Source organism: Durio zibethinus, chromosome 5, assembly GCF_047325235.1.
Source record: "Durio zibethinus cultivar Kanyao isolate XHJ-2024 chromosome 5, ASM4732523v1, whole genome shotgun sequence".
NCBI classification, from domain to species: domain Eukaryota; kingdom Viridiplantae; phylum Streptophyta; class Magnoliopsida; order Malvales; family Malvaceae; genus Durio; species Durio zibethinus.
In genome coordinates, this window is record NC_143166.1 from 3,924,252 (window position 1) to 3,950,854 (window position 26,603).

Below are 26,603 nucleotides of genomic sequence, written 5' to 3' on the forward strand. Positions count from 1 at the left end.
TTTTCTTTTTCTTTTTTTTTTTTTTACATTAATAGCCACCTACAGTATAAAGGATAGCTTCCTTGGTAAGAAAAAAAATGAAGGAAAATGGTTTAATTTAATTGTTAAACTATAAAATAATACATGTTGCTATATAATTTAATTATTAGATTAAATTTATTATCTTTCTGTCGGCATAAAAATGTTATTTTTGATCAATAATGGTGCAATAATTTCATATTATTTGAAAAGAAGAAACTTATTTGGGCCAGGCCTGGCCCAAAGTGGTCCATTCTCAGAGACCTGAATGAAAAATCGAGCCATGGATCACTTTTTCTCAATGGCCCTTCTTAACCCAGCGATCAACTCGTTCAAACGCTTCCTCCTCAATTCCCGCACTTTTCCTGTCAACTAAAAACCATCAAAAGACTCTCTCTTGGCAAAAACAAAAAACGAAATGGCCAATCTGATAGAAACCTATGCATGCGCCCCTTCTACAGAACGAGGCCGTGGGATTCTAATCTCCGGCGATTCCAAATCCAACTCCATTCTTTATTGCAATGGAAGGTCGGTCTTCATTCGAAACCTTGACCGCCCTCTCGACGTTGCCGTTTATGACGACCACAGCTACCCCGTCACTGTCGCTCGTTACTCCCCAAACGGAGAGTGGATCGCCTCTGCTGACGTCTCTGGAACCGTTCGAATCTGGGGGACTCATAACGACTTCGTTTTGAAGAATGAGTTCAAGGTCCTTTCGGGTCGGATCGATGATCTTCAGTGGTCCCCAGACGGGTTAAGGATCGTTGCCTCTGGCGATGGCAAAGGACAGTCCTTTGTTCGCGCTTTTATGTCAGTGTTCCTTATCTTCCTTTTTTCTTTCTCTCTCTTTTTGGTACAATTTATGTTTCATAATCAGGGGAAGAGAGCTCCAATATAAAATTCCACTGCCATTTTACTAAGAAGAGAATATTATTATTATTGTTCGAATAAAATTAAGGTTAACTCAAAGGAGAATATAAAATAGTCCGATTTGATTATGGTTTTTTTATTGTGAATTTGAAGGTGGGATTCGGGTTCAACGGTGGGGGAATTTGATGGGCACTCGAAGAGGGTTCTGAGCTGTCATTTTAAACCGACGAGGCCGTTTCGAATTGCAACTTGTGGAGAGGATTTCCTGGTGAATTTTTATGAAGGTCCACCCTTTAAGTTCAAGTTATCTCACAGGTAGGTAAGACTGTTCTCAATTGCTTTTATTATTCATTAAGTAAATTGCTCAAGTAAGAATGCCTTGATTTAGTGAGGAAAATATTCCATTGATCGCCTGTTCTTGCTTTACAGTGATTTTGTTAAAAAAAAAATTGTTAAGAATGTGTAACAGAATGAATGAATGATCAAACCAGAGAATAAGAAATGAAAGAAATTAAGATTAGACCAGAGAAAGAAAGAAGAATAGAGAGCAGGAAAAGAGTTGATAATTTTCATTCATATTCTGGGAAGTTACAGAACAATGCTTATATAGCATTAACTTGCCATAATTCTCTCATCATGATTGTAACAGAATTTCATAAACGCCTAACAGATTCTATGACAGCTTTTTCACAAAATTGCATGAAAATGAGCTACTAACTGGCTGCCACATCAGCTTCAACCTTACACTATTCTCCTTGTCTGCATTGCCACCACCAGCCGCCAATTCAGCTGCTGACTTCACTCTCGATTCTGCTCCCTCCATTGCTTTCTCCATTTCTGTTGTTTCCTGCTCAATTCTCAGCTTCCTGCAGCAGCTGTTGTTCTTCGTATTACCCTTCAGCACTCTGTTGCCATTCATCCCTGCTCATATCATCATAGAATGTTAATCTTAGACATTTTTTTGTCACTTTTGCTATTTCCTTTTTTGTTTTCAGGAGCAGAATGCAGAAAGTTCACTTGGAAGCAAAATATAGTTTTTGGTTTTAAAATGAAAAATTTTAAGTTTCATTTTGCTTATTTTAAGTTTTGCCCTTTTTTGGACAGACAGAATTTCGTCTTTGGAATTTTTTTTAAGCAACCAAAAACCTAATAAGGAATATCAATTACCAAGAAAGAAAAACCATATGGAGCCTTTTCCCCGCTGTGTATGGTCGTTGTATTCTATTCAAGGTCAAATCCTCAACAAGCTCGGTAAATTCTGTTTTATAGCTTTTTTTCCATGTTCTCTATTGTATTTTTGTCCTCTTTCTTAGCTATCCTCCACTAAATCACATATTCTTGGCACACGGGTGGGTGTAATAATTTATCAGGGATTGTTTTGGTATAGAATCTTGTGAATAATAAGTCTACACACCAAAGAAGACATATACTTACACGGTTTTTTAAAATTTTGTTGTTGACATCTGCTAATTCATCCACAATACAGCTGAATCCCCTTTACACATGCGGATAGACTGGAGAGGATTTGTTGTTTTTCTGTTTCTTTTCAATATTAGTTTCTCAAAATAAGTATGTGCTCACAAAAACTATGGCCAAGGTGACTCAAAATCTAAAATTAAAATTTTTGATAAGCAAATCAATAATACAAGTCGATTTATGATGCAAATAAAGAACCTTTTTTCGTAGCTGCAAATGCAATAATCAGATAAATCCATAATACTTCATACAATTATTTATCGCTTCATTTTGAAAATACTCTTCTACTGGTTCGTAAGATCTATTAGTTTTAGGGTTATTCAAGGATTTGTTTTATGATCTGCAGGGACCATTCAAATTTCGTCAACTGCATTAGATTTTCCCCAGATGGAAGCAAACTAATCAGTGTAAGCTCAGATAAGAAGGGTATAATATATGATGCAAAGACTGGTGAAAAAATTGGAGAGTTATCCTGTGAAGATGGTCATACAGGTAGCATTTATGCTGTTAGCTGGAGTGCTGATAGTAAACATGTAAGGACCTACCTGAATATTTAATTTAGTTGCTTTAATTAAGTCCATTGCTTCATTAAAAGAGCAGTACTAAATGCAACTGTGCTTCTGATCATTACTCTCTCTTTTGTTGAACTTCTTTTACAGCTCAATTGCAGGTTAAGAGCTTTTGAATTTGTTTGTCATCAAATTGGTTTGGTTTCATTATTTATATGTGCATGTCTTAGCCATTGCCATTTCTGGGTATATTTACATGCATTCTTATTGAGAATGCCTAATCCTTTTAAATGTGTGTTTTGATCACTTTGTGAATTTAGGCTAGAGATGTTGACAAACTGGGGATAGTGGAAGAAAACATTTTTTGGAGGGTTGCGCCACCTTACGTGCTCAAGAGCTTTCGGGCTTGGAGGAATCATAAGGTTCAGTAGACAATAGAGCATTATGCGAATGAGATTAAAGCTTTGGATTCTTTAGGCTCCATTTTATCGGCGCTTTTCCTATTTGATTTTTGCTTCTTGTAGCAAAAACAAAGTAAATAATATTTTTGAAGATTATAAACAAAATATGTAATGCTTTAGATAACAAAATTAAAGATTCTACTTTTACATAACCTAATTATGTTACAATTAGTATTAAATTTTAATTACTTGGCCATTTTAAATCAATTATAATATTGTTTTTTAATTTTTGCTTTTTCTTTTGCTTTGTAGCAATTCTTCAAAAAGCATATAGCAAAAAACAAGTAGCAAAAACATAAATAAAATGGAACCTTAATTTTCTGCTGTAAGTCAGAAAAAGTTGTTTTACAGCACTTTTCTCCCCCTTTTTTTTTTCCCCAGATTTATAAGGTATTAGGAATTAGGATGTTTTTCCTCTTGATTTTCTTTCTCTTTTTTCTTCTCCGGACGTATAAAATGTTAGGCATCACAAAGTGGTTCCTCTCAATTTTCTACTCTAGTTCTCTCTTATATTTCCATTGACTAGGATTGTGTTTCCAGTTTGGCAAATTTTATGTACTTTTTGTTACTTAGTTTAACGAAAAAGAAGGGGAAAGAAACCCAGCATTGCGTGATTGATTTAGCTTGAAATAAGAAGGGAAAAGGGGGGAACGACAAGTCCTCAATTAAGTTTAACTTGCTCAGCCAACGAAGTTGTTAGTTACAGTCTTGCATTCACCTGTTCCATTTCTTAAGTTTAGCACTAAGGGCAAGAAAGATCTATACTCAAGAGTTTCTCACTCATTAGGAAAGGTTGACTGGAGTTTTCATCACAAGTGACAAATTTATCTGAATGAGTATGTTTGCATGAATAAGAAAATTTTTCTAGTTCTTTGTTTCTTCACTTTACCACATCCAATCTCTTAATTGCAGTTCTATGTTTCTCACTTATCTGTCTATTATTTGATTGATAAATAATCAGGTACTAACTGTCTCTGCTGACAAGACTGCAAAGATATGGGAGATATTTGAGGATGGTACTGGAAAAGTGAAGAAAACATTGGAATGCCCTGGATCTGGCGGAGTGGAGGACATGCTTGTTGGATGTCTGTGGCAGAATGATCATCTCATTACAGTTTCCCTTTGTGGCACAATGAACTTATTCTCTGCAAGTGATCCTGCTAAACCCCCATTATCTTTGTCTGGACATATGAAGAACATATCTACATTAACTGTAATCGAGAGCAACCGAAAGATGATTCTGTCCAGCAGCTTTGATGGATCCATCCTTAGATGGATTCAAGGGATTGGATACAGTGGTAAATTAAAGAGGAAAGATTGCTCTCAAATTAAATGTTTGGCTGCAGTAAAAGACGAGATAATTACATCTGGATATGACAACAAGGTAAACTTATACCAAAAAATGCATTGCATTTTATTATTGTTAACAAAGTATGCATTAATAATCTCTGTTTTTGAACGTCATCCACCCATAAACAGAGGAAAATGTCAAAACAAAAACTTTATTCTTCAAATAAAATTAAGTTATGGAGTAAGGACTTCCCAAATAGCTTTTGCTGTCATAAATTTTATTTTACCTGTTTAATATAAATATATTTGCATTTGTTGTCGATTTTTGTTATTTAAGATTTTGCAGGGGAAAGAGATGGTACTATGGAAGCATATAAAATTTAGTTTAGTTCATATTTTGAAATCTATACAAGGTGTGGTTATATATATTTCACCTCACTTGAACGATGGATGCATTTCAAATGAGTGACTGGAATGGTATAACTCAAACATTATAGGAACTTTATTTTAACAGCGTGTTGCAGCAAAGAGAGATAATTTTCTTGCAACCTAAACTTGTAATCCAGATATTTTAATTAAATAAATTAATGGATAAATCTTTGGGCTGATTCTTGAAAGTAGTTTTTAGGGCTAGCACTATAATGTTTTCTGAAGCATTTGTGGATTTATACGTTATTACATGTTGTGTTTCAACTATAACTTTGAACTTTATTGATATGTTGATTGTGTTTGATGGTAATGAAAATTATTCTGTTTTTCTTAGCAATTCAATGCCCCTATCCTTAAAGAAATTGCAATGCTTATCTTCTGTAGCATATATGTAGAATTTTGAGATGTTTGTTCAGCATCAATGGTTATAATCTTGATGTTCCTGTAACTTAAACATTCATCAAGATGTGTGATAGAGCACCAAGATTTAATGAGTCTATTCAGCTAATAAGTTGGCCAGATTATCCAGTTTAAGAGGTTAACATGCATGAAAGATGCAAAAAGGTTGAGAAAAGCAAGTGCTGGGTTTCAGTCTTGGTTTATCCACTTAGGCTTGCCTGGATGCATGGTTGAATTTTCTAGTTATATTTATTAACCAAGTAAAAATTATACAGGAAACATGTTATGTCTGCATGTCTTTCCCTATAAAAATGCAAACACGTGGGGGGAAGAAAATAGAAACTGTGGAGAAAAGAGAAAGAAGTTCGCCTTTGTTAGCACCACATAGGCACTTAGTAAACAGACCATGAAAAGTTTTAATGGAAATTATAATCATTGGACAGCTAGATCTCATTGTGTAGCTAATTAAAACTGAATCTGGCTCTAGAAATATTACTTATACTGGGATATCTATACATGGGTCATGGGTAATCTTATAGCATTAATCAACTTTGATTTCATCTCTATCTAGACAAGTGCTTTCTTGGATTTATATTAACCATCAATACTCTGCATCCTTTGTAGCTTGAAAACTAGTTTTCTTTACTGTTGATAATGCCTCAGTTAATTTCAGGTATGGAGAGTCCCTCTGCAAGAGGATGAATGTGGGGTTGCAGAACATGTAGATGTTGGCAGCCAGCCAAAAGACTTGAGCCATGCCATTAAATCCCCTAACCTGGCTTTAGTTTCAACTGAATGTGGAGTTGTATTGCTTAAGGGTCTTCAAGTACGATCAAACATCAACCTTGGATTTACAGTGACAGCTTCTGTTATTGCACCTGATGGAAGTGAGATTATTGTGGGGGGGCAGGATGGTAAGCTGCATATATATTCTGTCTCAGGTGATTTTCTTACAGAAGAAGCAACCCTTGAGAAGCATAGAGGTGCAATTAGCGTGATACGTTATTCGCCAGATGTTTCCATGTTTGCTTCAGCCGATCTCAATCGTGAAGCAGTTGTTTGGGATCGTGTCTCCAAAGAGGTAGCTTGAACTTCAAAATAGTTATAATATGTCCCAGCCTTACTATAAAACTTGAATTCTAAGTTGATTCATCCCATTTTTGAGATGAAGGCCTGGTGGTAACAACTGTTATGTTCATTCCCTATTGCACACTCTAATTGCTTAACATTTGCTAAATATAAAATGTAAATTGGGAAATACAAATTCAAATGAGAGAGATAGCTTCCTCCTAAACGAGTGGATGCTACAAAAATAGATTATTGTGGGATGCAGATCCATCAGTCTCATTCATTCATGGATATTAGATCCTGGAGAATCCGCCATTTTCTATTTTTGGGGGGGTTATCCTCAAGTTTCTCAGTAACATTTGCTATATAGCTCTGAAGCCTGTTGTGCATGACTAGAGTCCTGGGTCTGCCGTGACTCTTTTAGGACTGATTGCAGAATCATAATGGTGGTTTTGGAGTTTGTCTAATAATTTCCTCAGTTATCTGGTTGTTTATGTTTGATTGGCATCAACTGCTACGTAGAAAACCTGTTTTATTAACTCCAATTCCATGGCATGCAAGGCTATGAACCAAAAAGTTTCATTTTTTTTAGTACCTATAATATGAAATTATAAAACTAGAGAACTTGTTTTTATTTCTTTATGATATCTTGAACATCATTATGCACATTTCTAAAGGTACTCTTCTAGTTTATTACCTTTGTTACGGCTTGTTCTTTAATCAAGAAACAGATAGAAATAATGTATCGCCAAGAATAGTCCAAAAAAAGTTTGGATTATTGTGAACAACAGGATATCTTAAAGTGCTTTTAGCAACTGACTGGATGTGTTAACCATCTTTTTCTTTGAACTAAAATATCGTTTTGCTATTTGTCCTGCAGGTGAAGCTGAATAACATGTTGTACCACACAGCTCGTATCAATTGCCTTGCTTGGTCTCCTAATAGCACTATGGTGGCTACAGGATCACTAGACACTTGTGTAATTGTATATGAAGTTGGCAAACCTCCTTCGAGCCGCATAACTATAAAGAACGCTCATCCTGGTGGAGTTTATGGCTTGGTTTTTACTGATGACTGCAGTGTGGTTAGTTCAGGGGAGGATGCCTGCATCCGCGTTTGGAGGATAGAGCAGCAATAATACAAGTACTGCATCAGAAACATATAATGCAGGTTAGATCTTTAAAGTTTGCTGAATGCACTTTCATTTACTTTCTTACTTTGAGATATTGGTCAACCTGAATGAATTACGGTAACAAGAAAAAGCTTGCATGTTTCATGTAAATGATGCAGTTCTCATGTATTAGAATTAGTTTAGTTAGTTGCATTTTGCACATATTACATGAAAAATCCAAACTAGTTTTATAAAAAGGCATGAAATCTTTCATTTTCCAGTCCAGGTATAAGACAAAATCTAATACTCAATTCATACTGCTATGGACTACAATATCAACCTTTTTAACCTTGTTGTCCTCAATCTACGAATTGCCAACTTATTTGCCTGGATAAAGCAGAGTATGTCATCTACTGCAGTTGTTACCATGTGACAGGTCCATAAACATGTTTCAGAGTACAATTTCCTTTTTCAAAAATATTTTGCCAAAGAATAAAATGAGAGCAAAGCATGCAAGTAAGCATCTTCCTGAAGGATTTTTTGAAACATGTTACCATATATTTCTGCTCACACGGTTTCAACATGTAAGAGGGAGCATCCTTGAGACAGAAATAGCAGTTCTTATTAGTATGTAGTTTGCTTAGATTGTTTGGGACCATTTGCTTGTGAGATTGAAATTTTGTTAAAAACTCTTTTTGCAGCTTTCATCCTTGTGATCATCAATTTACTTGGGAGAAGAAACTTGCTTATCTTTGGTGTGATTGTCAATCTGGTGATATTTTATCTACTCAAGCCCGAGATAGAAAGGCTGGTTGTGACTGCATTTATCCGGGGAGAGTGGACTATTGGGGCAAAACAGGACGGAAAAGTTATATTATGAAATAAAGCAGGCAGCATTTCAAAATAGAGGTGATGCTCATTTTCTATTCTTTCTTAAAAGGGAAAAAAAAATCATTCAAAATATTTTATTTCATTTTGGTTTCTTCCACATGGAATTTGGTTACTGTTCATGACAGTTCTTAATTCTCTTTATATTTAGTATAAGGTTATAAAAATAATGAGTTATTTGCACAAATTGAAATAAGCTAAGCTTGTTATTTACCTTTTGTTTTGTTTTTTTTTTTTTTTCTGTTTACTTTTTATTCATTTTTTTTTTTTTACAAATCAAAAAACAAAATCTAAATAAAATATCAAGCAAGCGAAACCAATGTTAATGAATCTTACTTCACTTATATATTTTAGTAATTGTTCTCAGAGTATCATATTCATCGGTTTAGGATGGAGATTCTTTGTGGTTAAAACTGCAGAAATTCCTGTTTCAGTGCACTGATCTGTTTCTTCTAAATCTCAAACAATGAAAGGCAAATCAAACACAACTGAACCAAGGGATTCAAAGTGTCGTCCCGCAACCCAATTTTTTAAAGGGAAAGACCATCATCACATAAAAAACAATTTCCAGTATCTTTGCTTGCATTGGCAACGCTTTGCTTATGCAGTGGGAGGAACACTGTCACAAGATACTGATGGTGGGTTGGGTGGTCGGTGGTCCTGTCCTGTTGGCCTTAGCCCGTAAGCGACAGGCCGCATCACAATACCAATGGTAATGCACGTGACCGGCACCTGCACATCTACCTAACGTTATATGCACACACTTTTCAGCACAAACTTGACACATTGTCAACCCTGCTGTTCCTACCCTCTGGCGCATAACAATATCATTATTTCCTACACTCTCAAGTTGCAGTAGCCAGTGCCATCTTATCTGTTATTGGAATAAAATAAAAGCCAATATTAACGGAGAAGACTGTTAGAAGATATTTTAAAGTGAATTTTATGAAAATTTTAATTAAAAATAATTAAATTAAAAGTATTAAATTTAAATAATTTTTTAAATAATTATTTTTACCAAAATTTTAATAATTTTAATTTTTATCATTAAATAAATATTTATAAAATTTAAATTATAAACCATATTTTTTATTTTTGATATTATTAATCTTTCCATTAAAATTTTCCCATATATTAAACTTTATCAATGTTTTAACAGACTTCTCCTACTAACTTCATCTAAATTTTTACCGGTCCTCAAAAACCATACACTTACACTCGCATAATTAGTTAACAGTCGCATAATTAGTTAACAGCCATAGATTAATCACTCCTTTGTTTAGTATTTTTGTGGATCCCATTATCATTCCAGTCCAGATCAGAGGAAAAAAAACAAGAGGACATCATCTTAACAACTACACAAATACAACACTAGACAAAAGATTCACTCAGACATCTCATTCCAGCATCTTTGCTACCCTCTACACCACAGAGTAGAATACTGTCAAAACCCACTAGCTCCACTTAGAAGAGAGAATTTCATGTCAAACAAACTCCATTCATTCTCTCTCTATACATATTTTCCCTTTCCTCTCATTACATTATTGAACAGCTGCTGCTTGTGTTGTCATCACCGAGCATATGGGTTGCTGCAGAATGTTCAGCATTGTAATTGGCGGCTTCAGGGAATGAGTATGGAGGAGGATTATAATTATAGTAATATCCAGTGGTAGGAGGAATCAACGGGGATCTATTATACATCATCAGGGGTTGTTGCTGCATTGCATGCCTGTTCTGCAGGTTCATCATGTTCATCATTGATGATGGATGGTTGTAGCCATTCATGTTCATGAGCATAGATGATGGATATTGACCAGTAGCATATCCCGCAGTTGGAAAACTTACATCAGAAGAGCCCTGCAATCCATTGTTGGATTGAACTTGAAATCCTCCAACAGCATTAGGATTGCCTCCTAAAGCTGCAGCATTGGAAACATTAGCAGCAATTCCATGAAAACCTGAAAGACCCATCATGGAATTGATGTCATTTCCCCTCTTGCCCTCTGCTGCTGCATTGATGTTTAAACCACCCAATTGAGCATTATTCATCTTCAGAGCAGCCAAGGTATTTTGGTCAAGCACACCTGGATTGTGGTTTCCTTTCTTTGCAGTATTCCCATTTATAAGATTGTTGTTCATTTTATTATTATTGCCGGAAGCTGCAGTAATGTTTCCAACACCTTTCCTGGCATTATTTTCATCAAGACCTTGTTGCTTAAGCAAACCAAGCTGACCCAACCGACCCAATTGACTTGGTTTGAGAAATTGCAGCTCATCCTCTTGGTCATAATCATCCATACAATCATCATCTTCCACAGAAATGAAAGCAGGAAATTTCTGCTGGTTCTTGAAGGCTTCAAGTCCTTTGACCAAGCCTTGTTTTTGGCCTTTGTTGTTGTTCTTATCATCTTTGATGCAGTTGTTCTTTTGGTTTTGGTTGGACTTCTGGGACCAAACTTCAGCATGTTTACCAGCTCTGACCAGTTTCTTGATCAATGTTGCAGAATCTACACTTCCTGAGACTGTGACTTTCTGCTGCTCTGCATCTATGCTTACTTGGTAAACACCTGGAACAAATAAGAAAACAACGTAAAATTACACAAACAGATTAGACATGCACATGACACCAATTAATAGGACCAATGAGTTGGAAATTTTCCTAGCAATGTGTCCCAGACATCCGGAACATTACAAGTATCTATCCTAGTAACCTCTAACTCAAAGAAATTTCATCGAGTAATCATTCCTGAAATAAAGATGAATTGGTCAGTCCAGATCTTAGGTCATTACATCCCATACTGATTGAGAACTTACAAATTTTCACAACTTACTTCTCTTATCCAAAGCACATAGAAAGCAAATCATTGTTCTTACTTCTTTCAGTCTATCAAGCGGACTCAGAGAGTTCCCTTATTGTCTAAATTTAGGGAAATAGTTTTGTTATGCAAAAGAAAACAGCCACAAGAGTTTGCAAGAAAAAGGAATAAGACTCACTCCGAACAAGACAGACAATTATTTTACTTTGCTAAGTGGTCAGAATTCTGTATTCTTGAGATCACTCTTTTGAACTACGAGCAGCAGAGCACTAATGAGTAATGACTCTTTTCCTAATTTCCTCCGCAAACCAAGCAAGAAAAAAACTACTACTAAGAAAAACATATTCACAAACAAGAGAGAAGAGAGGAAAGAGAGCAATCCACAATCAGTGAGCAAAAAGAAGAGAAGCAATCATATGAGAAAGCTGATGACAAAAGTGATAACCTTCAATTCTCTGAAGGAGTTTCTTCACTTTCTGCTTACATCCATCACAGTGTATGTTCACTTTGAGATCACAAGTCTGGATTAAAAAGAAAAAGAAAACAACAAGAAGAAGAAAGAAAGATTCTTTATAAGAAAAGACCATCACTGTCCACATTTCTTGTACATATATATAAAAAAATTATCATTAAAAAAAGGACAAAAAGAAGGTGGGTAAAAGAGAAAGACCCGAATCTTGAGTAGCTTAAAGTCTTCTTCTTTAGTCATTTCTTCACCTCTGTTTCGAATGAAAGACTTGCTCTCTGTGAGAAAAAAAAAAAAAAGACGACACCTGATACTAGGGAGGAGTTAAACAGGATTGCATGTGAGTTTCTAGTTCTACAAGTAGAGAATCTTTGCTTCTTTCGCTTGCTTGTTGGCTTCCTTCTCTTCTTCAGTTCAACTCAAAAAGAGACTAAAAGAAAAAGCACATGGATTTTTAAGCTTGAAAGCTTCTTCCTTTTAAAAGAAAAAAGAACAACCCGTAATGCCAAGGCAAACAGGAGAAAATTTACCAGCACAAAAAGTGGAGGCAGGCAGGAGTAAGAAAAAAAAGAAGTCAGAGGAAGAATATATCATAAATAAAGAGAGTGAAACGTGGGAGAGCAAGGTCCGAGAAAAAAAGTGAGAGGAAATGGTGGGGGTGATGATAATCTAGACTGCTATATTGGAATTCTGAAATGATGTGATTTAACAAACGTTAAATACTGAGGAGAAACAATGACAGCAGAACAGCAACTTGACAAGCTCACCTGACCTCTCCTATCCCTCTCCTGTTTGTCACATGTACCCTCTTGTTTATTCTTTCTCGTGAAGACAATGAGGTAAAAATTTGACAATTAATCAATGTTTTTTTGTTTTCTTTTCTTGGGAATTGAAAGAAAGAATTTGGTTTCAAATTTTCAAAACTATTCGTTTAGCAGTATATATTTTGAATGGAACCAGCCATGACTCAAACATCTCAGAATATAAGTTCATTGCTGATTGCCATGTTGGGAGTTGGGACCAACGGCCTTATCTAACTCCGTCGGGACTTGGGAATTGTCCGCTCCCTATATTCCAACTCCGAACAAATCCACTAATGGCATCATTCTCTAGTCTGGTCTTCTTGCAAATATTATGGTACCTTCTCTTTAACCTTTATCATTTTCCTAATCCAAAATTTTCTGTAATTTTTTTTAAAATAATATATTAATTAATAAATTTATAATTTAAATATTTATTAAATATTTTATTATAATTTAAGAATTATTTATAATATTAATTTCAAATTAGATTTTAATAGGTAGAATGTACAAAATTTTAAATAATTTGAAGTAATAAAACTTTTTACAAATATATAAGCATTTTTATTAAAAAAATTCAGAATATTTTCTTATTTCTTAATTATTTGTCAAATTTTTATATTAACTATTTCTAATTAATTATTCACTAACTTTTTGACCCACTCATTGAACTTCAATAATTTTTAATTTTATTTAATTATTTTTTAAAAAAAAGAATTTCATCTAAAATTTAATAACCCTAATGAATATTAAATTTTGAACATTTCTTATGAAACTATATCATATTATTATAAATTAACATTAGCGTAGCAGAAAGAAATATTGTTTGAAGAAAAAATGCTATAAATGGGAAAAGCGACTGAAATAAGAGCAATCAGAAAGGCCATCCCATCAATTTGCAGACAGAAAAAGGTACGCACTTTGGACTGTAGTGTAGTATAATTGAGTCTGAGACGGCTAAAATGGGGCTGAAACGTTGAAAAATAAACCAAAAGAAAAAACAAAAGGGTTCGACTTTTTAACCTTTTGTGGTTCACAATTCCCAATCATATGTCCGCGTATTCTAACCTTTTCGTGCATTGAACAACCAAAACAAACCAAAACAAACCAAACCAAGCATACAACCATGGCAGCAGCAGCAGCAGCAGTGTCATGGTCAGGGCAAGGCGTGCCTTGGTCCTACCATAACTATCCCAACACAAAATAGCGGACGAGATTTAATTTATGGGATGATGATCCCTGAACAAGTGTGTGGGTAAGCATGGGCCTTGGAGCAGGCCATTGTATAGGCATCTTGGACCCTCTTAGCATGGTCGGGTATTCTCGGGTGAAGCCTTGTTACTGGCAATTTTGAGTGGGTTGGTGGAGCAATGAATTGGATGCTGGCAACATGGAAGACCAAGAGGAAGAGTATGGTGTCTTGAGTTGACTTGATTTGGCCTTGAAATTATTTGGGAAGAAAAGTGTCTCATTTCAAACATTGTCACAGTTTCTGGAAGCAGAGCTTTAAAACCTCCTTGCTCTATACAGGGGATGTCTGATGTTAGCTCTCCACTACTCTCTTACCTTGCAAGTAAGGAAGGCTTGCTAATTTGAAGTAACTACTCTTAGGCACATGTGATATTTAGATGGGCAAGTATCGTTGGGTCATGAGTATGGTATAGTGTCTCCTTAAGACACGATAAACCTTATGACAATTGGGATTGACGAATTTCGTATTGTGCCTTTGTGTTAGCCTGTGGAGTTGTATGGTAATATTCACTATGAGCGTCGATTTCCTTTCCAAGAGTCGGCTAATAAGAAATGAAGGATTATGGATTGGTGCTAATGTAGAAAGGGCACCAAACTTGAGGCTTGAGTGGCCTAGCAGGCAAGTAAGCTACTAAATCCCCAGTAGTTACTCGATAGCATGCATGGGAGTGGGTTGTCGCTGGGATAACACACTCTAATATTTGATTGATGTGGGCATGATGTTGGCATCCATCATGCATGAGGACGGCATAAAATAAGGCTAAGAGGCGAAGCCTCAAGATGGAAAATGAGATGAATCTAATGTGTCTCCGAGCTGACTGTAAATCAGCGTTGGTATTGTGCCTTAGGTTTCCAGGCATTAAAGCTGCGAAACATGTGTGTGTACATAGTGTTAGATTCTCACCATGCTAAAAGGTGGTTGCTTGGTGAGACTCGGGACTCTACGCCTCTATGTGAGCTCTTGTAAGAGCGATGCTCGAGACTTTGTTGTTTGCGGGTAATGGATTGGTGCTCGAAATCACCCTAAAACTAGTGGGTTGATTTGTCATCAGCATCGGATTACTCTCTTGAAGAATTTAGGAATGTCATGAGTGATCCTACGAGATCGAGCTAAGAAAGGCTTTCATACGTGAGACGAAAGAGCTGTTGTAGGTAGTCCACAAAAAAAATGAATATACAAAAAGCTGAACTCAACTATAAGTAGTTTGGGTATCGCATGATCGTGTTGCTTCAACTAAGACCCGTGCGATTCGTGACAAGCAGCAAGTTATGTGAATTTCAAGTTTGTGGACTTCTTGTTTTTCCATCTCCTCATGTAGCTTTTTGTTTTTTTTTTGGTTTCCCAAAGCTAAAACCAAAGAATGGCACGCAATCATACAAAGGTCAAAATAAAGTAAAATAATATCAGAAAGAAGCAGAGAGCTGGTTGGTGCTGGGTTAAGTGTGTGTGACTGTGTATTATGTCCATCATTACTTGTTCTCCCCATGACATGCAAATTTTACTGGCTTGGCATGCCTCTCCCAAACCAAAAAGCTTTCAAAAAACCTTTTTTTTATTTCCTGCCTGAACTAGCCTGGCCCCTGGGGCTAGAGGGTGCCTTTGCTTGCTTCTCTAACAAGTCCATTGATTTTTATTCCTACGAATTTCCTGTAACTCCCGCTGACTTTTTTGTTATTTAACTTTTACCCAAAAAAGTTTCAGTTCCCCAAAAAGAGGTAAAATGAAAATTCTCTGAGATCAGCATCTGAGCCAAAATTCTAAGAGGGAGGTGTAGAGTAGATAGTGCAGCAGTCTCACCTTGATTAGAGGAGAAGGGGTCGGAATTGAATAGATAGGATTTTTCAGAAATCTGGACGGTTCAAAGTGAGCTTTGACTGAAGAAGTTGAAGTTGTGGTGAAAATACAATTGGCAACTTACCAGTGTCGATTTTATGATATTTGACTCTTTCTTGCTTATTTAAGTTCTCATTTCCCAAATTTTTCTGTTCTATATCGTATTAAATTCTTCCACGTGTCACAAAGCACCAGCTGAAATAGATACTTAATGAAATGCATTAGGAAAACGTCCTTTTACAAATATTATGATTACGCGGTAGTATCGCCGCCCCACATGCCGGAACATCCTTCCTTAACTTTCTGCGAAATCAAGCTTGTAAATTCCGGCCTGCTTCAGTGTCAACGCCTGCTCTATAATTTTATAAATACTCTATCGATGTTGGCATGAACATTGCTCCATTCACCATTCATTTGACAACTTTTGCAGCTTAATTTTGTTTGACGTCCAAAAACCATGGAAGCGACTTCTTTTCTTTGTAATAATCCTTTAGCTTCAGCTCTTCCACCAGGTCCGTTCTCTGGCGATTTGATATGCCGAAAAAAGGGTTTCGGAGGTGCAAAAACACTGAATATCAAAATATTGGCGTCGAAGAGAGACGCTTATAGTCACGGCTTCGATGGCAAACTTGTTGATGAGAGCATGGTTGTGTTACGAATGCGAATTCAGGAGATGACACAGTTGGAGAAGAGTTACGAGACACCCCAGCATTGGATGGAGTGGGAGAAGCAATACAAGAAAGCAAATTATGACCTTGATGTTTGTGAAGCAGTAGGATACTTGCAATCCATACTAATGGAAACAAGGCCTGGCGTGGCTCTTGGAATGGGAGCTCTTCTTCTGTTTACCGTACCAACTTCAATGGCTGTGCTTTTGTTTCAGGTCATGGCTATGATCATAAAAGGGTTACAATTAGAATTCACTTTTGTTCCTTAATTTGATACCAAAGGTTAGGACTTTCTTTATGGTACTATATCCATTCATATTGATTTTTTTTTCCTATGTAACCAATTACTTTTGGTTAAGGAATACAGCTTGCCTGCTTAAGCATATTTGGTTGAAATCTCTCGTTTTCAAAGCAAAATATATATATATATATATATATTTTATAAAAAAATTTAAGATTTAACTTAATTAATTTATATAGTTATTTTTAATATATAATATTCAATAGCTATAAAATTCAAATCTAGAAATGCTAAATTATGTATTAATGTTGTATAAAATATTAATAATTTACATATTTACATTAAATTTTATTTAAAATTTACGTATTATAATTCGTTTCAATTTGAAAATATCAAATATATTTTTTATGATTTTGTTAAAATCACATTGGTTTTTGCTCAAATTTTAGATTGCATCATCTTTGTGTTTTTTTTTTTTTTATCATTTTCGTGTAATTTACAAATTTATTTAAATCTTAATATCTATTTTCTTTTTTTTTTTTGTACATTTGACAGGGGACTGAGATGAAGATGACAGAATTCAAAGTCTCTCTTATAAGTCTTCCTAAATTTTCTTAACCATTAAGTTAAAAAGCTGAAAATATTATTATTATTTTTCAATTATATCTATACTTATTATTAAATCGAAATTATATCTATACTTATTATTAAACCAAATGCTTAAGTGTCATATTGTTACAATAAATTGTCCTTGATATTTTCCTTAATCTCTTTCTCTCATATCTATCTTTTAGGAATTTATTGTTATGCTATTGGTATGTGTGTATTATATTTTACTTCTTTATCTCAATTTCATTATCCCTATTAATATATATATATATATATATATATATATATATTGGATAAGTTATCCCTGTTAATATTTGACTTTTGCTGGATTTAAGGAAAATTTTTATGTTAATGTATTTTATATTAAAATTAAAAAAAATTTATAAAATGGATGCTTCATAACTTTTAATGTAAAAACCAATAAAAATGATAAATAAATTTAAAATATAGAAAAAGAAGAATATTTAAAGAAAGGGAAAACGAAATTTAATTTGAAACATCTTATAAAGGAAAAATGAACAAACTAAATAGGAGGGAGAAGGGAATATATATGGCTCTTTGGGAGAAACCATTTTATGTATAGACTCTTTTAATTTTTTATATTAATTAATAAGACATGAAAATTTTGAAATCAAAATGAAAAATGTTATGGCATTTTCTTTTTCTATCATTCTAGTTGAATTTAGTAGTTAGTAGAATATAAGAAAATTTTAAATGAAGTTTATTTATTTTTTATTTCAAAATTTTATTTTTGAATAATTAATTAATGTAGTATAAAAAAAATAAAATAAATATGATAAAATTTTATGATTTTTGCTCCCTCTACTATTTAAGAAGCAATAAAATTTAATTTTATTTCAAAATTCACTATCAAAATACCAAAAATATAACATCTCGTTATTTTATTTATAATTTTTTTATATTTGTGATTGTCGTTTCGATTATTAAAATTAAAAATCTAACAATTTAATAACAAATCATGTGATTATTAACATGTAATTTATAATTTTATTCTTTACATATATTTTTCCTCTTTACTTTTCACATGTTTTTTTTTTTTTTGTTGCCAATTTATTTCTCATATGCTTTGTAGCCAAATGTAAAGAAAGAACAACGCAAATGCCTTCACCTCAACCGCACCAAAAATAATTAATAAAATATTTTATCGCATACGACTTTTCGTCGGTCAATAATAATAATGAGTTATAGCCATGGCCGGTGGTGCTGTTGTTGCTCCTTAAAATTAATCTCATCAATTAATTATGGACGGCCTTTCTATATGCATTTACACTCCAATAATTCATTTTAAGTCAAATAATATTTTATACCTTTAGAATCCAATTTCAAATGCTTTTTAATTAGTAAAGGGACTTATTACATTTTTTTTTTTTTTGGTTGTTGTATGGTGCTCTCATGTGTAATTTGTTGGAAACAAATTTTAATTAATAATTAATAATTTATCATTTCTTTATTTTTTTAAAAAAATTTCAATTTTATAATAGCATTAAATTCATATAAAATATTTTCTTATTATATGTCATATTGAAGGAAAGATTTTCTTAAAGTGCATATTCAAATAAATTTATGATCATTGATTTTTTTAAAAGAAGAGAGTTCAATTTACGTAGTGTAAATCTTTTTTAGTTTTATATTTTTAAAATTTTTTATTTTAATATATTTAAACAAATGTATTAAATCATTTTTTATTTTTATTTCTCTTTTTCATTTTTTGATCTATTAAAATTAAATATTAAAAAAAATTTACATTATGTAAGTTGATTACTCCTTTTTTTTAATTATTTTTAATTAATTTTTTTGTAAAAATTAAACTATTAAATTTTAATAAACATTCTAAATCTTAAGATGAAACTTGGCAAAAAAAAAAAAAAACCTTAAAAATGAAAAACTGTAGATCTTGAATAGGATCATTACCTTATCGTTCCTATGCGCTATGAAATTCTCATACGTCTCTCCATTTTTCTTTCTTTGTGATTAAATGAAGATAAAGCAAAAGTGACGATTGAATAATATTTTCCTAAAAAGTACACGCGCCGCCGTCCCCATTAAATCCTTGATGAAGGAAAGTCAGCAAACAGGAAACTTTACATACCAATTAGTTTTTCCCTTTTTTTATTTTATTTTTTTAATTTTTTATGAAAACCAAATAGTATTTTATACGTATATAAAAAAGCATGAGAAATTTTCAAATATTAGTGGAGTGTTCGTAGGTAGAATTAGTAAGGTGATATATTTTTCTTAGGATATATTAAAAAAAAATTTAAGGATTAATTTTATGAATAATTTTAAAATTATAGTAAAATATTTAATGAATATTTAAATTTAAATTTTTTTTAATATGTTATTTAAATTATGAATCTATTAATTAAAATGATATTTATCTTTAATATGATTAATTTCAAATGATGATATATTGAAGATAAATAACACTCAAATATTAAATTAATTAATATATTCATAGATTTGAGTATTATATTAAAAATTTTATTATAATTTATAAATCATTTATGATATTAATCTTAAATTAAATGAAATCGATTATATGTAAGCTGGATAAAATTATTTTGTGGATTTAAAATTTTTCAATTTTGTATCAAATAAATTTAAAAAAAAAAATCACTTACATCCCTCCTAAACTTAATTAAAATCAATAATTGATGAGTTTAACATCAATTAATCCATAATTTATAACTTAATTGAAATCAATAATAATGAGTTAAGCATCAATTAGCTCATGATTTAGAAGTATAAATTAATAAGCATGATTAAAGATATAAAACGATGGTTTAGCCCGATCATGCATTCATAAATTAATTTTATAAAGTTATTATTCATTCAAATCATCGCGTAATGCCACATGTAGCTATCAAAACGGGACAGCTGTTTCATCTGGGGATCCGCTCTGAAAAAACGCGCTGCAAAGTTGTAGTTGGGCTGTTAAAAAAACACGGTTGCTGCCTAAAATTTTTATAAATCACATGGCCCACCCACCATGTAAATATTTCATTAAGCAATCAAACTATAAATATAATGCCACTAGCTACCACATTTTCGTATTACAGTCAAACATTTATCCTTTCTAAATTTCTTCACATCGAAGATTAAACAATGGAATCAACATCTCTTTCCTTTAACCCTTCTCTTTGCTCAAGAACATGCTTTCAAAATAATCATCGGAATAAGGCGATCTCGAGGAAGATATTGGCCATGAGAAGATCGGAGGCACATGACCAAAATTGTAGCGGACGACTTGTTGATGAAAACATGATTGTTCTCCGGAAAAGAATACATGAGCTGAAGATGATCCAGCGCAACTATGAACCGCCGGCGGATTGGATGGAATGGGAGAAACGTTATTATACGAGTTACGATTCGATTATATGTGATGTTTTGGGTGTTTTGCAATCCCAGTTGATGAATACCAGGCCAAGCTTGGCTTTGGGGATGCTGGCTTTGATAATGTTAAGTGTGCCTACGGCTGCTGCCCTGACGTTTTTCCATTTGATGGAAATAACTAAGGGGGTTGTTGCTGCGATTCATTTGATATAGGCAAAGTAGTGATCTATCTTTTGTAGATCGATAGTAATTTGATCAGGAAGAATGAAATGTTCTTTTTTTTTTTGTCGTTTTGACTTTTAAAGTATGCTATTAATTTAGAATTTTTTATATATGTGGGTGCCGAGCTATTACTTTAGAGATAAAACTAATTATGGCAACGGGTCGGGTCGGGGTGAGTTTTTGCTCGTTTCGAACTCGATCCGATTTTAAATATATAATATCCGAATTCGTATCCGATTTGATAATTTTTTTCATTCTTAATACATGAATCCGACTCGATCCGACATTGTATAAAATCAAATTCGACTCGATCCGACTTGAAATTAATAAAATATTATTTAAAATATAAATATAAAATTAAATATATATAAAATATATATAATTAAATATAAAATTTTAAAAATAATTTTTTTATATATATCGGGTCGGGTAGGGTCGGGTTTGCTTAAAACCCGACCCCGATCCGAACCCGAAATTTTTTTTTTTTTACTCTACCCAACCCGATACTCGATTTTCAAAAAAAAAGAAATCTACCTTAAGGAGTCGGGTCGAGTCGAAACCCGACGGATTCGGGTGATTTTGCCTTCCTTAGATAAAATTCTGAAAAAAAAAATCATTAAAGACAAAGATTGAAAGTATTTTTAACGTTTGTATTTCAACATTTAAATCAAAAATTGATCAAAGAAAAAAATAAAAAAATGGGGTTTGAACAATTTAAGTTGTTTGAGGTCAGCTGATAACTTGAGTTGGATATTAATCATCTAATTAGAGAGTGATAAATTAACATTTTAAGGAATCTAGTGACTAAGTCGATGATGTAGCAAAAGTGACATGGTTCCGTGAATTTAAATCAATCTTACATATTAATTCGGTTCAAAAATAAAAAATATTCTTAATTGTCTATAATGAGAGAAAATGATTATTTTACCTTTTGAATAAAAAAATCTCCTTACAATAAGAGTTTAATTTAAAGATAAATAATTATAAATTTTAAAATTTAAATTTATTAAACATTATTATTTATAGATGAATTAATTAAATTAAATTATAAATTTATTTATAAAGAATTATGAATTTTAAATTTATTAAATGTTATTATTTGAAAATGAATTAATTGAATTAAATTATAAATTTATTAATTCAAAAAGTTTAAATTAATATAATTTAAATTAAATTCAATGGACAGCGTTATAAATTTTTGTTGAAAAATTGTGTTTTTGCTTTTGGCATTTTGAACTTGTTGGAGTTAAATGTTCGTGGGAATGGTTGAATATGATGATAGTCTTTTAGTAAATTCGGAAGATAAAAGGAATTAAGTGTGCATAGTGATCTCCACGACCGTACATACGTTAAGATAAAATTTTCTTATGGTGGTACTTTCTCTTATCCCATTTGTGTTAGGATTGGTTATGTAAGTCCGAAGCGGAAGCCACTACCGCCCACAGGTGTATTCGTAAGTCCGATTAAGCTTGCTTGACATCTCAAACACTTGTAGATAGATGTCCGGGTCTAAGCCTAATTTGTCACGTAATATCCTTCGAGGCTTGAGCAGTAAAATTTTAAATTTATAAAATTAATATATAAAAATAAGTCTTTAAAATTATTTGAAAAAAATAAATCTAAACAAAAATTAAAAAAGAGGATTTGTCTGATACTTTTATTGATGTCCAATCCTTTTAAACTAAATTTTTAATTTTTAATTTATTTAAAATCATTAAAAATATAATTCATTTTTATTTAAAAATTATTAAATATAACTTATAATCACTCGCATAGACTCTCGTCAATTAATAATCACTCATATAAACGCTACAAGTTTTACATAAATTTATTATTAATTATCAATTATTTTAATTAAATTATTTTTTTTCATATATAAGATAAATAAGAAATCTAGGTTCCTAAAATTTAAGCATTTTTTTTTATCATAGTTTCTTGCCTTAATTTTTGTAAAATCTTAAATATTTTATTGACTTAAGTATCAAATGCGTTTAAAAATAATCAATTCTGATATCTTTTAATCGTATTTTTTAATTACAAAATCCAAATTATCTCACATTTAACTTTTCACTAATTTTCCTCCAACTAAGATATCCAAAACTACCATCATCTAAAAACTTACAACGTTTACTTATCATTCGTGCCTGTAAATTGTCGTAATCAACTTGCTTAGAAGAATTTTCTGGCTTGGGGTTAAAAACACTGGAACTATGATCAATTCATTAACAAATAAATTACCAAAAAAAAAAAACAAGTACTCCATGTTACTGTGCAGATGAAGTGAAATGACTAGACATGGGTACGTACCATGTGATTACAGGTGAGATTCCCTGATCTATTAATTTTGTCGTATATAGTGCTAGAGATTGTAAGCTGTAACTGTGAGTGAGAGATTACAAGTCTTGTTTGAAATCAATGGCCCCATAGAATAAACAACAACCGTACACATGAGTAGTCTGCCAAATTAAGGTACCTCCTTATGCAGAACACGTGCCTGGCAATGGCTTCGCACTAGCCAACGAGATTGCTACCAAGAGACTGGCTTGGTTGGGCAAAATTCAAGTGTAGAAACTACTTTTGGTACGGTGTGCCAATCATAGTTGGAAGCGAACAAGCTTGGTTCTATTATGATCCTACTCCTCTTGAGCAATATTCTTTTGCAGTCGTTCACTAATGCTTTGAACAATTACATACATACACATATATATATATGTATAAACTGTAGTTGTCATTAGAGCATACAGATACAGCTGTATGATAATATATTTGGCAGAGTACGATTTTTTTTTTTTGGTTTGTCTACTTCGAGTGTAATAGCTTAAAAACAGGCTAATATTCAGACCACATATGAATATGCTTGACCTGTCGTGAATCTTCCTCTCAGCCTGCCCTTAGATTTCGATGTCGAGCCACCCCATCCATTCATTTTCATTTAAATCTGCCACATTTCCCAATCCTCGTACCTACCATCTATTGTAAATCTATCTTAATTTCTCTGATTTAGCGAAGTCACATGAGATTCAGTAGGAGGCTTTTTATTTTATTTATAAAAAAGTTATAATTTGGACATAAAAAATTTACGAGTAGACCAAATTTATATTTTAAATTAATTAAATATTACTTTTTGAAAATAATTACATTAATAAACTAAATTAACTTAGGTTAAAAAATTTTGGAAATAGTACAGCAGGCCTTTTGTTACTCGTTTTTTTTTTCTCCTATAAAAGAGTTGCTTGAGGCCCCCCCTTTTGCATCAAAGAAGAAACTGTGGAGAGTGTTCCTTTCAATTCCCTCGTCTTCGCATATGGCGGTGGTAGCACAACTGAAGCCCTAGCTAGGCAGTCCTTTGCCTCTACTATAAAGCTTTCGATGGAACCCTATGAGCTCGCTTTTGCACCAATGAATTGAGCTTTTCTTTTTGTTCTAACATAGTATTAGCATAGGGTGTTAATTTGTGGTGTTCAATTACGAGGGTTCATCTACGAAGGAGCTCTCTTCAGTCCAGTCCAAGGCAGCGGAGGGCTGACACTCGGCTGCTGACTCGTTGGTTCAAAAGCTCATCGATCAACGAATGCACAGGAAAAACATATTACGATGCGTTTCTGATCCAACGATGCAGGAGCTGCGTTCAGTTCTAGCTGTCACGCCTTGGACTGAAGGGAGCTCCCTCTTGTCGATTCCACATATTTATTTAAAATAAGCTCTATAATTAACCCTACCATTCTTGCATTTTTGCTGCAGCTGGTTCTTGCAGCCAGAAGGCTTTGTTCAAAAATGGAGCTTGCTTTACTGAGTCAGAGTGGGATATGTATGAAGCATCCACAGGAGAGAGATCATAAACTGATAGCACTTTCATCCAGCTGGACAGGCAGCTTAATTTTCAGGGTGTGATCATCAGTTGCATTTTGCTGTATTATTAAGGTTCTTTTTCAAGCTTTTTTATTGCCACTAATAATAATTGGTGATTATAAAATATGAATGTTTTATACTTCATTTGGACAGAGGGTGTGAGTAATGTCCATCTTACCTTGTCGTTCTGTCACCATACCTCTTTCTCATTCTAGTTTTAAATTTTAAGTAAAGCTATTTATCAATATTTAATAATTAAAGTGATCATTAATTCTATATGTTAACTTTAAAATTAATATATTAAATTATTTTCTGTTAAAATAAATTATTGTAATTACCATATTTAAAAAACTGATTGAGTGATAAAAACTTGATTCTAATAAGAAGAAGGAAAAAATTGGAGAAAATAGGGAAAAAATTAAAAGAAGGGTATTTTTAGTATTTAAAGTAAATTTTTAAACAAATATTAATTTGACTAGTGGAATCCTAGCCAGGATAAATTATTCTTGTTTTGGAGTGACAATGAGTATTATTTTCAAATTAATAGAGACAAATATATTTTTGAAAAAAAAAATGCCATGGGAGACAATTATTTTCCCTAATTGAATTAAATATATTTAATATATAATTTAATTTACCGAATTTAATATATATTTTTTTAATTTGGAGGAGGAAGGACTCAAATGCAATTTTTGAAGAAAAAAAATACAGGCTCTTGTCATTAAACTGGTACTCTGATGCCAAAGCAAAGAAAAAAAAAATAGTACTATTAACATATACACACAAAACATGATACAATAACGATTTACAAGGGAGAATTACAAAATGAGGCAATGAACTAAAACCATTCGATGTTTAAGACCATGCTAAGATGAAAAAAAAAATTATTAAGAAGAAAATAAAAAATACTAACCTGCCCTTAGCTTTTGAATTGCTTCAAGATAACCCAAAAAAAAAAAAAAAGACTTAAGGTAAGGGAGGAAAAATATGGTCGACCTGACATGTAAATTTTAGTATAATAAATAAACAAATAAATATCTTCATAATTAAAATTTAATTAAAATAAATAATTATATAAATAATAAATAATAAAGTAAGTAAACATTATTAATTTTAAATTTAATATGAGTAAATAACTTTTAATCTAAATTATTATATTCAAACTTTAAATAAGTTTATTACATTTAAATTTTAATTTAATATCTTTAATTATTTTTTTATTACATTTCACTATGCCACTATTGTTATTTTTACATCCAAATATGTATATTATCATTAATTTTAATCTTATTACTATAATAACCAATTATTATTACAATAATTAATTTTACTTTCATAATTATTTTTAATCTTATCAAAATCAATTTTACTCTCAATCCATATGGATCCTTAACAATTATGGAAACTTTTATTACCTTTTCTAATGGTCGTGTAAATACTTTTACTCCATTGTCGCGTATTGTAATTTACTATTTTTTTATTTGTTTGAAAAATGGGTTAATATGTAAAATATCCTTATATTATTATTTTTTATTATTTTAATATTTTAACTTTCATTTCCTTTAACACTTTAATACTTTATGCTATTATTGTCGACTAAGTGGTTGATAAAATATGAATATCCAATTAAATCTTGCTCAAACAAGCCTAGTCGACATCGATCGGTCAAGTCCTGGATGGACCGACCCTGATCCAATCTTGGGTCTGTCGACTACGTAGCCCATGCCTTCTCCTTCGCTCTCTCTCTTTCCTTTCTCTTTTTCCTTCCCTCGTTTTCATTCTTCCCATTTTTTCCCTTTACCTTTTCCTTTCTCCTTTTTTATTTTTTATTTTTAAATTTAAAATATTTTAAAATATTTTAAAATTTTATTTAAATGTTAACATAAAAAATAAATAATTTGATGGTACCTAAACTTTTTTATATCACGTCATAATTTTATTAAAAATTTAATATCACATAAGAATTGACAATAT

The 26,603-nt window shown here is 32.4% G+C and overlaps 3 protein-coding genes across 4 annotated transcripts; 2 read left to right on the plus strand and 1 right to left on the minus strand.

Moving 5' to 3' along the window:
* The first annotated feature begins 364 nt into the window (after nt 1-364).
* On the plus strand, nt 365-9,045 carry LOC111282205 (actin-interacting protein 1-2-like). Of its 2 annotated transcripts, none has more exons than XM_022870202.2 (7): nt 365-828; nt 1,042-1,203; nt 2,711-2,897; nt 4,296-4,718; nt 6,126-6,533; nt 7,401-7,690; nt 8,333-9,045. In XM_022870202.2, the coding sequence occupies exons 1-6, from the start codon at nt 437-439 to the stop codon at nt 7,656-7,658; spliced, it is 1,830 nt and encodes a 609-aa protein (XP_022725937.2). In that variant the 5' UTR covers nt 365-436; the 3' UTR covers nt 7,659-7,690; nt 8,333-9,045. The 2 variants fall into 2 exon arrangements, with proteins under 2 accessions (XP_022725937.2, XP_089616784.1); XM_089760658.1 differs by lacking the exon at nt 8,333-9,045 and adding an exon at nt 8,068-8,311.
* Nucleotides 9,046-9,764: 719 nt separating this feature from the next.
* LOC111282469 (heavy metal-associated isoprenylated plant protein 37-like) lies at nt 9,765-12,616 on the minus strand. The gene is made up of 3 exons (XM_022870560.2): nt 12,006-12,616; nt 11,781-11,856; nt 9,765-11,086 (listed from the first exon to the last, which is right to left on the minus strand). The coding sequence occupies exons 1-3, from the start codon at nt 12,042-12,044 to the stop codon at nt 10,056-10,058; spliced, it is 1,146 nt and encodes a 381-aa protein (XP_022726295.2). The 5' UTR covers nt 12,045-12,616; the 3' UTR covers nt 9,765-10,055.
* Nucleotides 12,617-20,226: 7,610 nt separating this feature from the next.
* On the plus strand, nt 20,227-20,890 carry LOC111282234 (uncharacterized). Its single transcript, XM_022870243.2, has one exon. It carries the CDS (start codon nt 20,331-20,333, stop codon nt 20,769-20,771), a length of 441 nt encoding a protein of 146 aa, XP_022725978.2. The 5' UTR covers nt 20,227-20,330; the 3' UTR covers nt 20,772-20,890.
* Nucleotides 20,891-26,603: the final 5,713 nt, after the last annotated feature.

Coding starts and splice junctions, on each gene's coding strand:
- LOC111282205 (XM_022870202.2), top strand. CDS start 437: ATGGCCAATCTGATAGAAACCTATGCATGCGCCCCTTCTACAGAACGA. Junction 1,204..2,710: donor AAGTTCAAGTTATCTCACAG/GTAGGTAAGACT, acceptor TATGATCTGCAG/GGACCATTCAAATTTCGTCA. Junction 2,898..4,295: donor GGAGTGCTGATAGTAAACAT/GTAAGGACCTAC, acceptor ATAAATAATCAG/GTACTAACTGTCTCTGCTGA.
- LOC111282469 (XM_022870560.2), bottom strand. CDS start 12,044: ATGACTAAAGAAGAAGACTTTAAGCTACTCAAGATTCGG. Junction 11,857..12,005: donor TTAAGCTACTCAAGATTCGG/GTCTTTCTCTTT, acceptor TTTTTAATCCAG/ACTTGTGATCTCAAAGTGAA. Junction 11,087..11,780: donor ACTCCTTCAGAGAATTGAAG/GTTATCACTTTT, acceptor TATTTGTTCCAG/GTGTTTACCAAGTAAGCATA.
- LOC111282234 (XM_022870243.2), top strand. CDS start 20,331: ATGGAATCAACATCTCTTTCCTTTAACCCTTCTCTTTGCTCAAGAACA.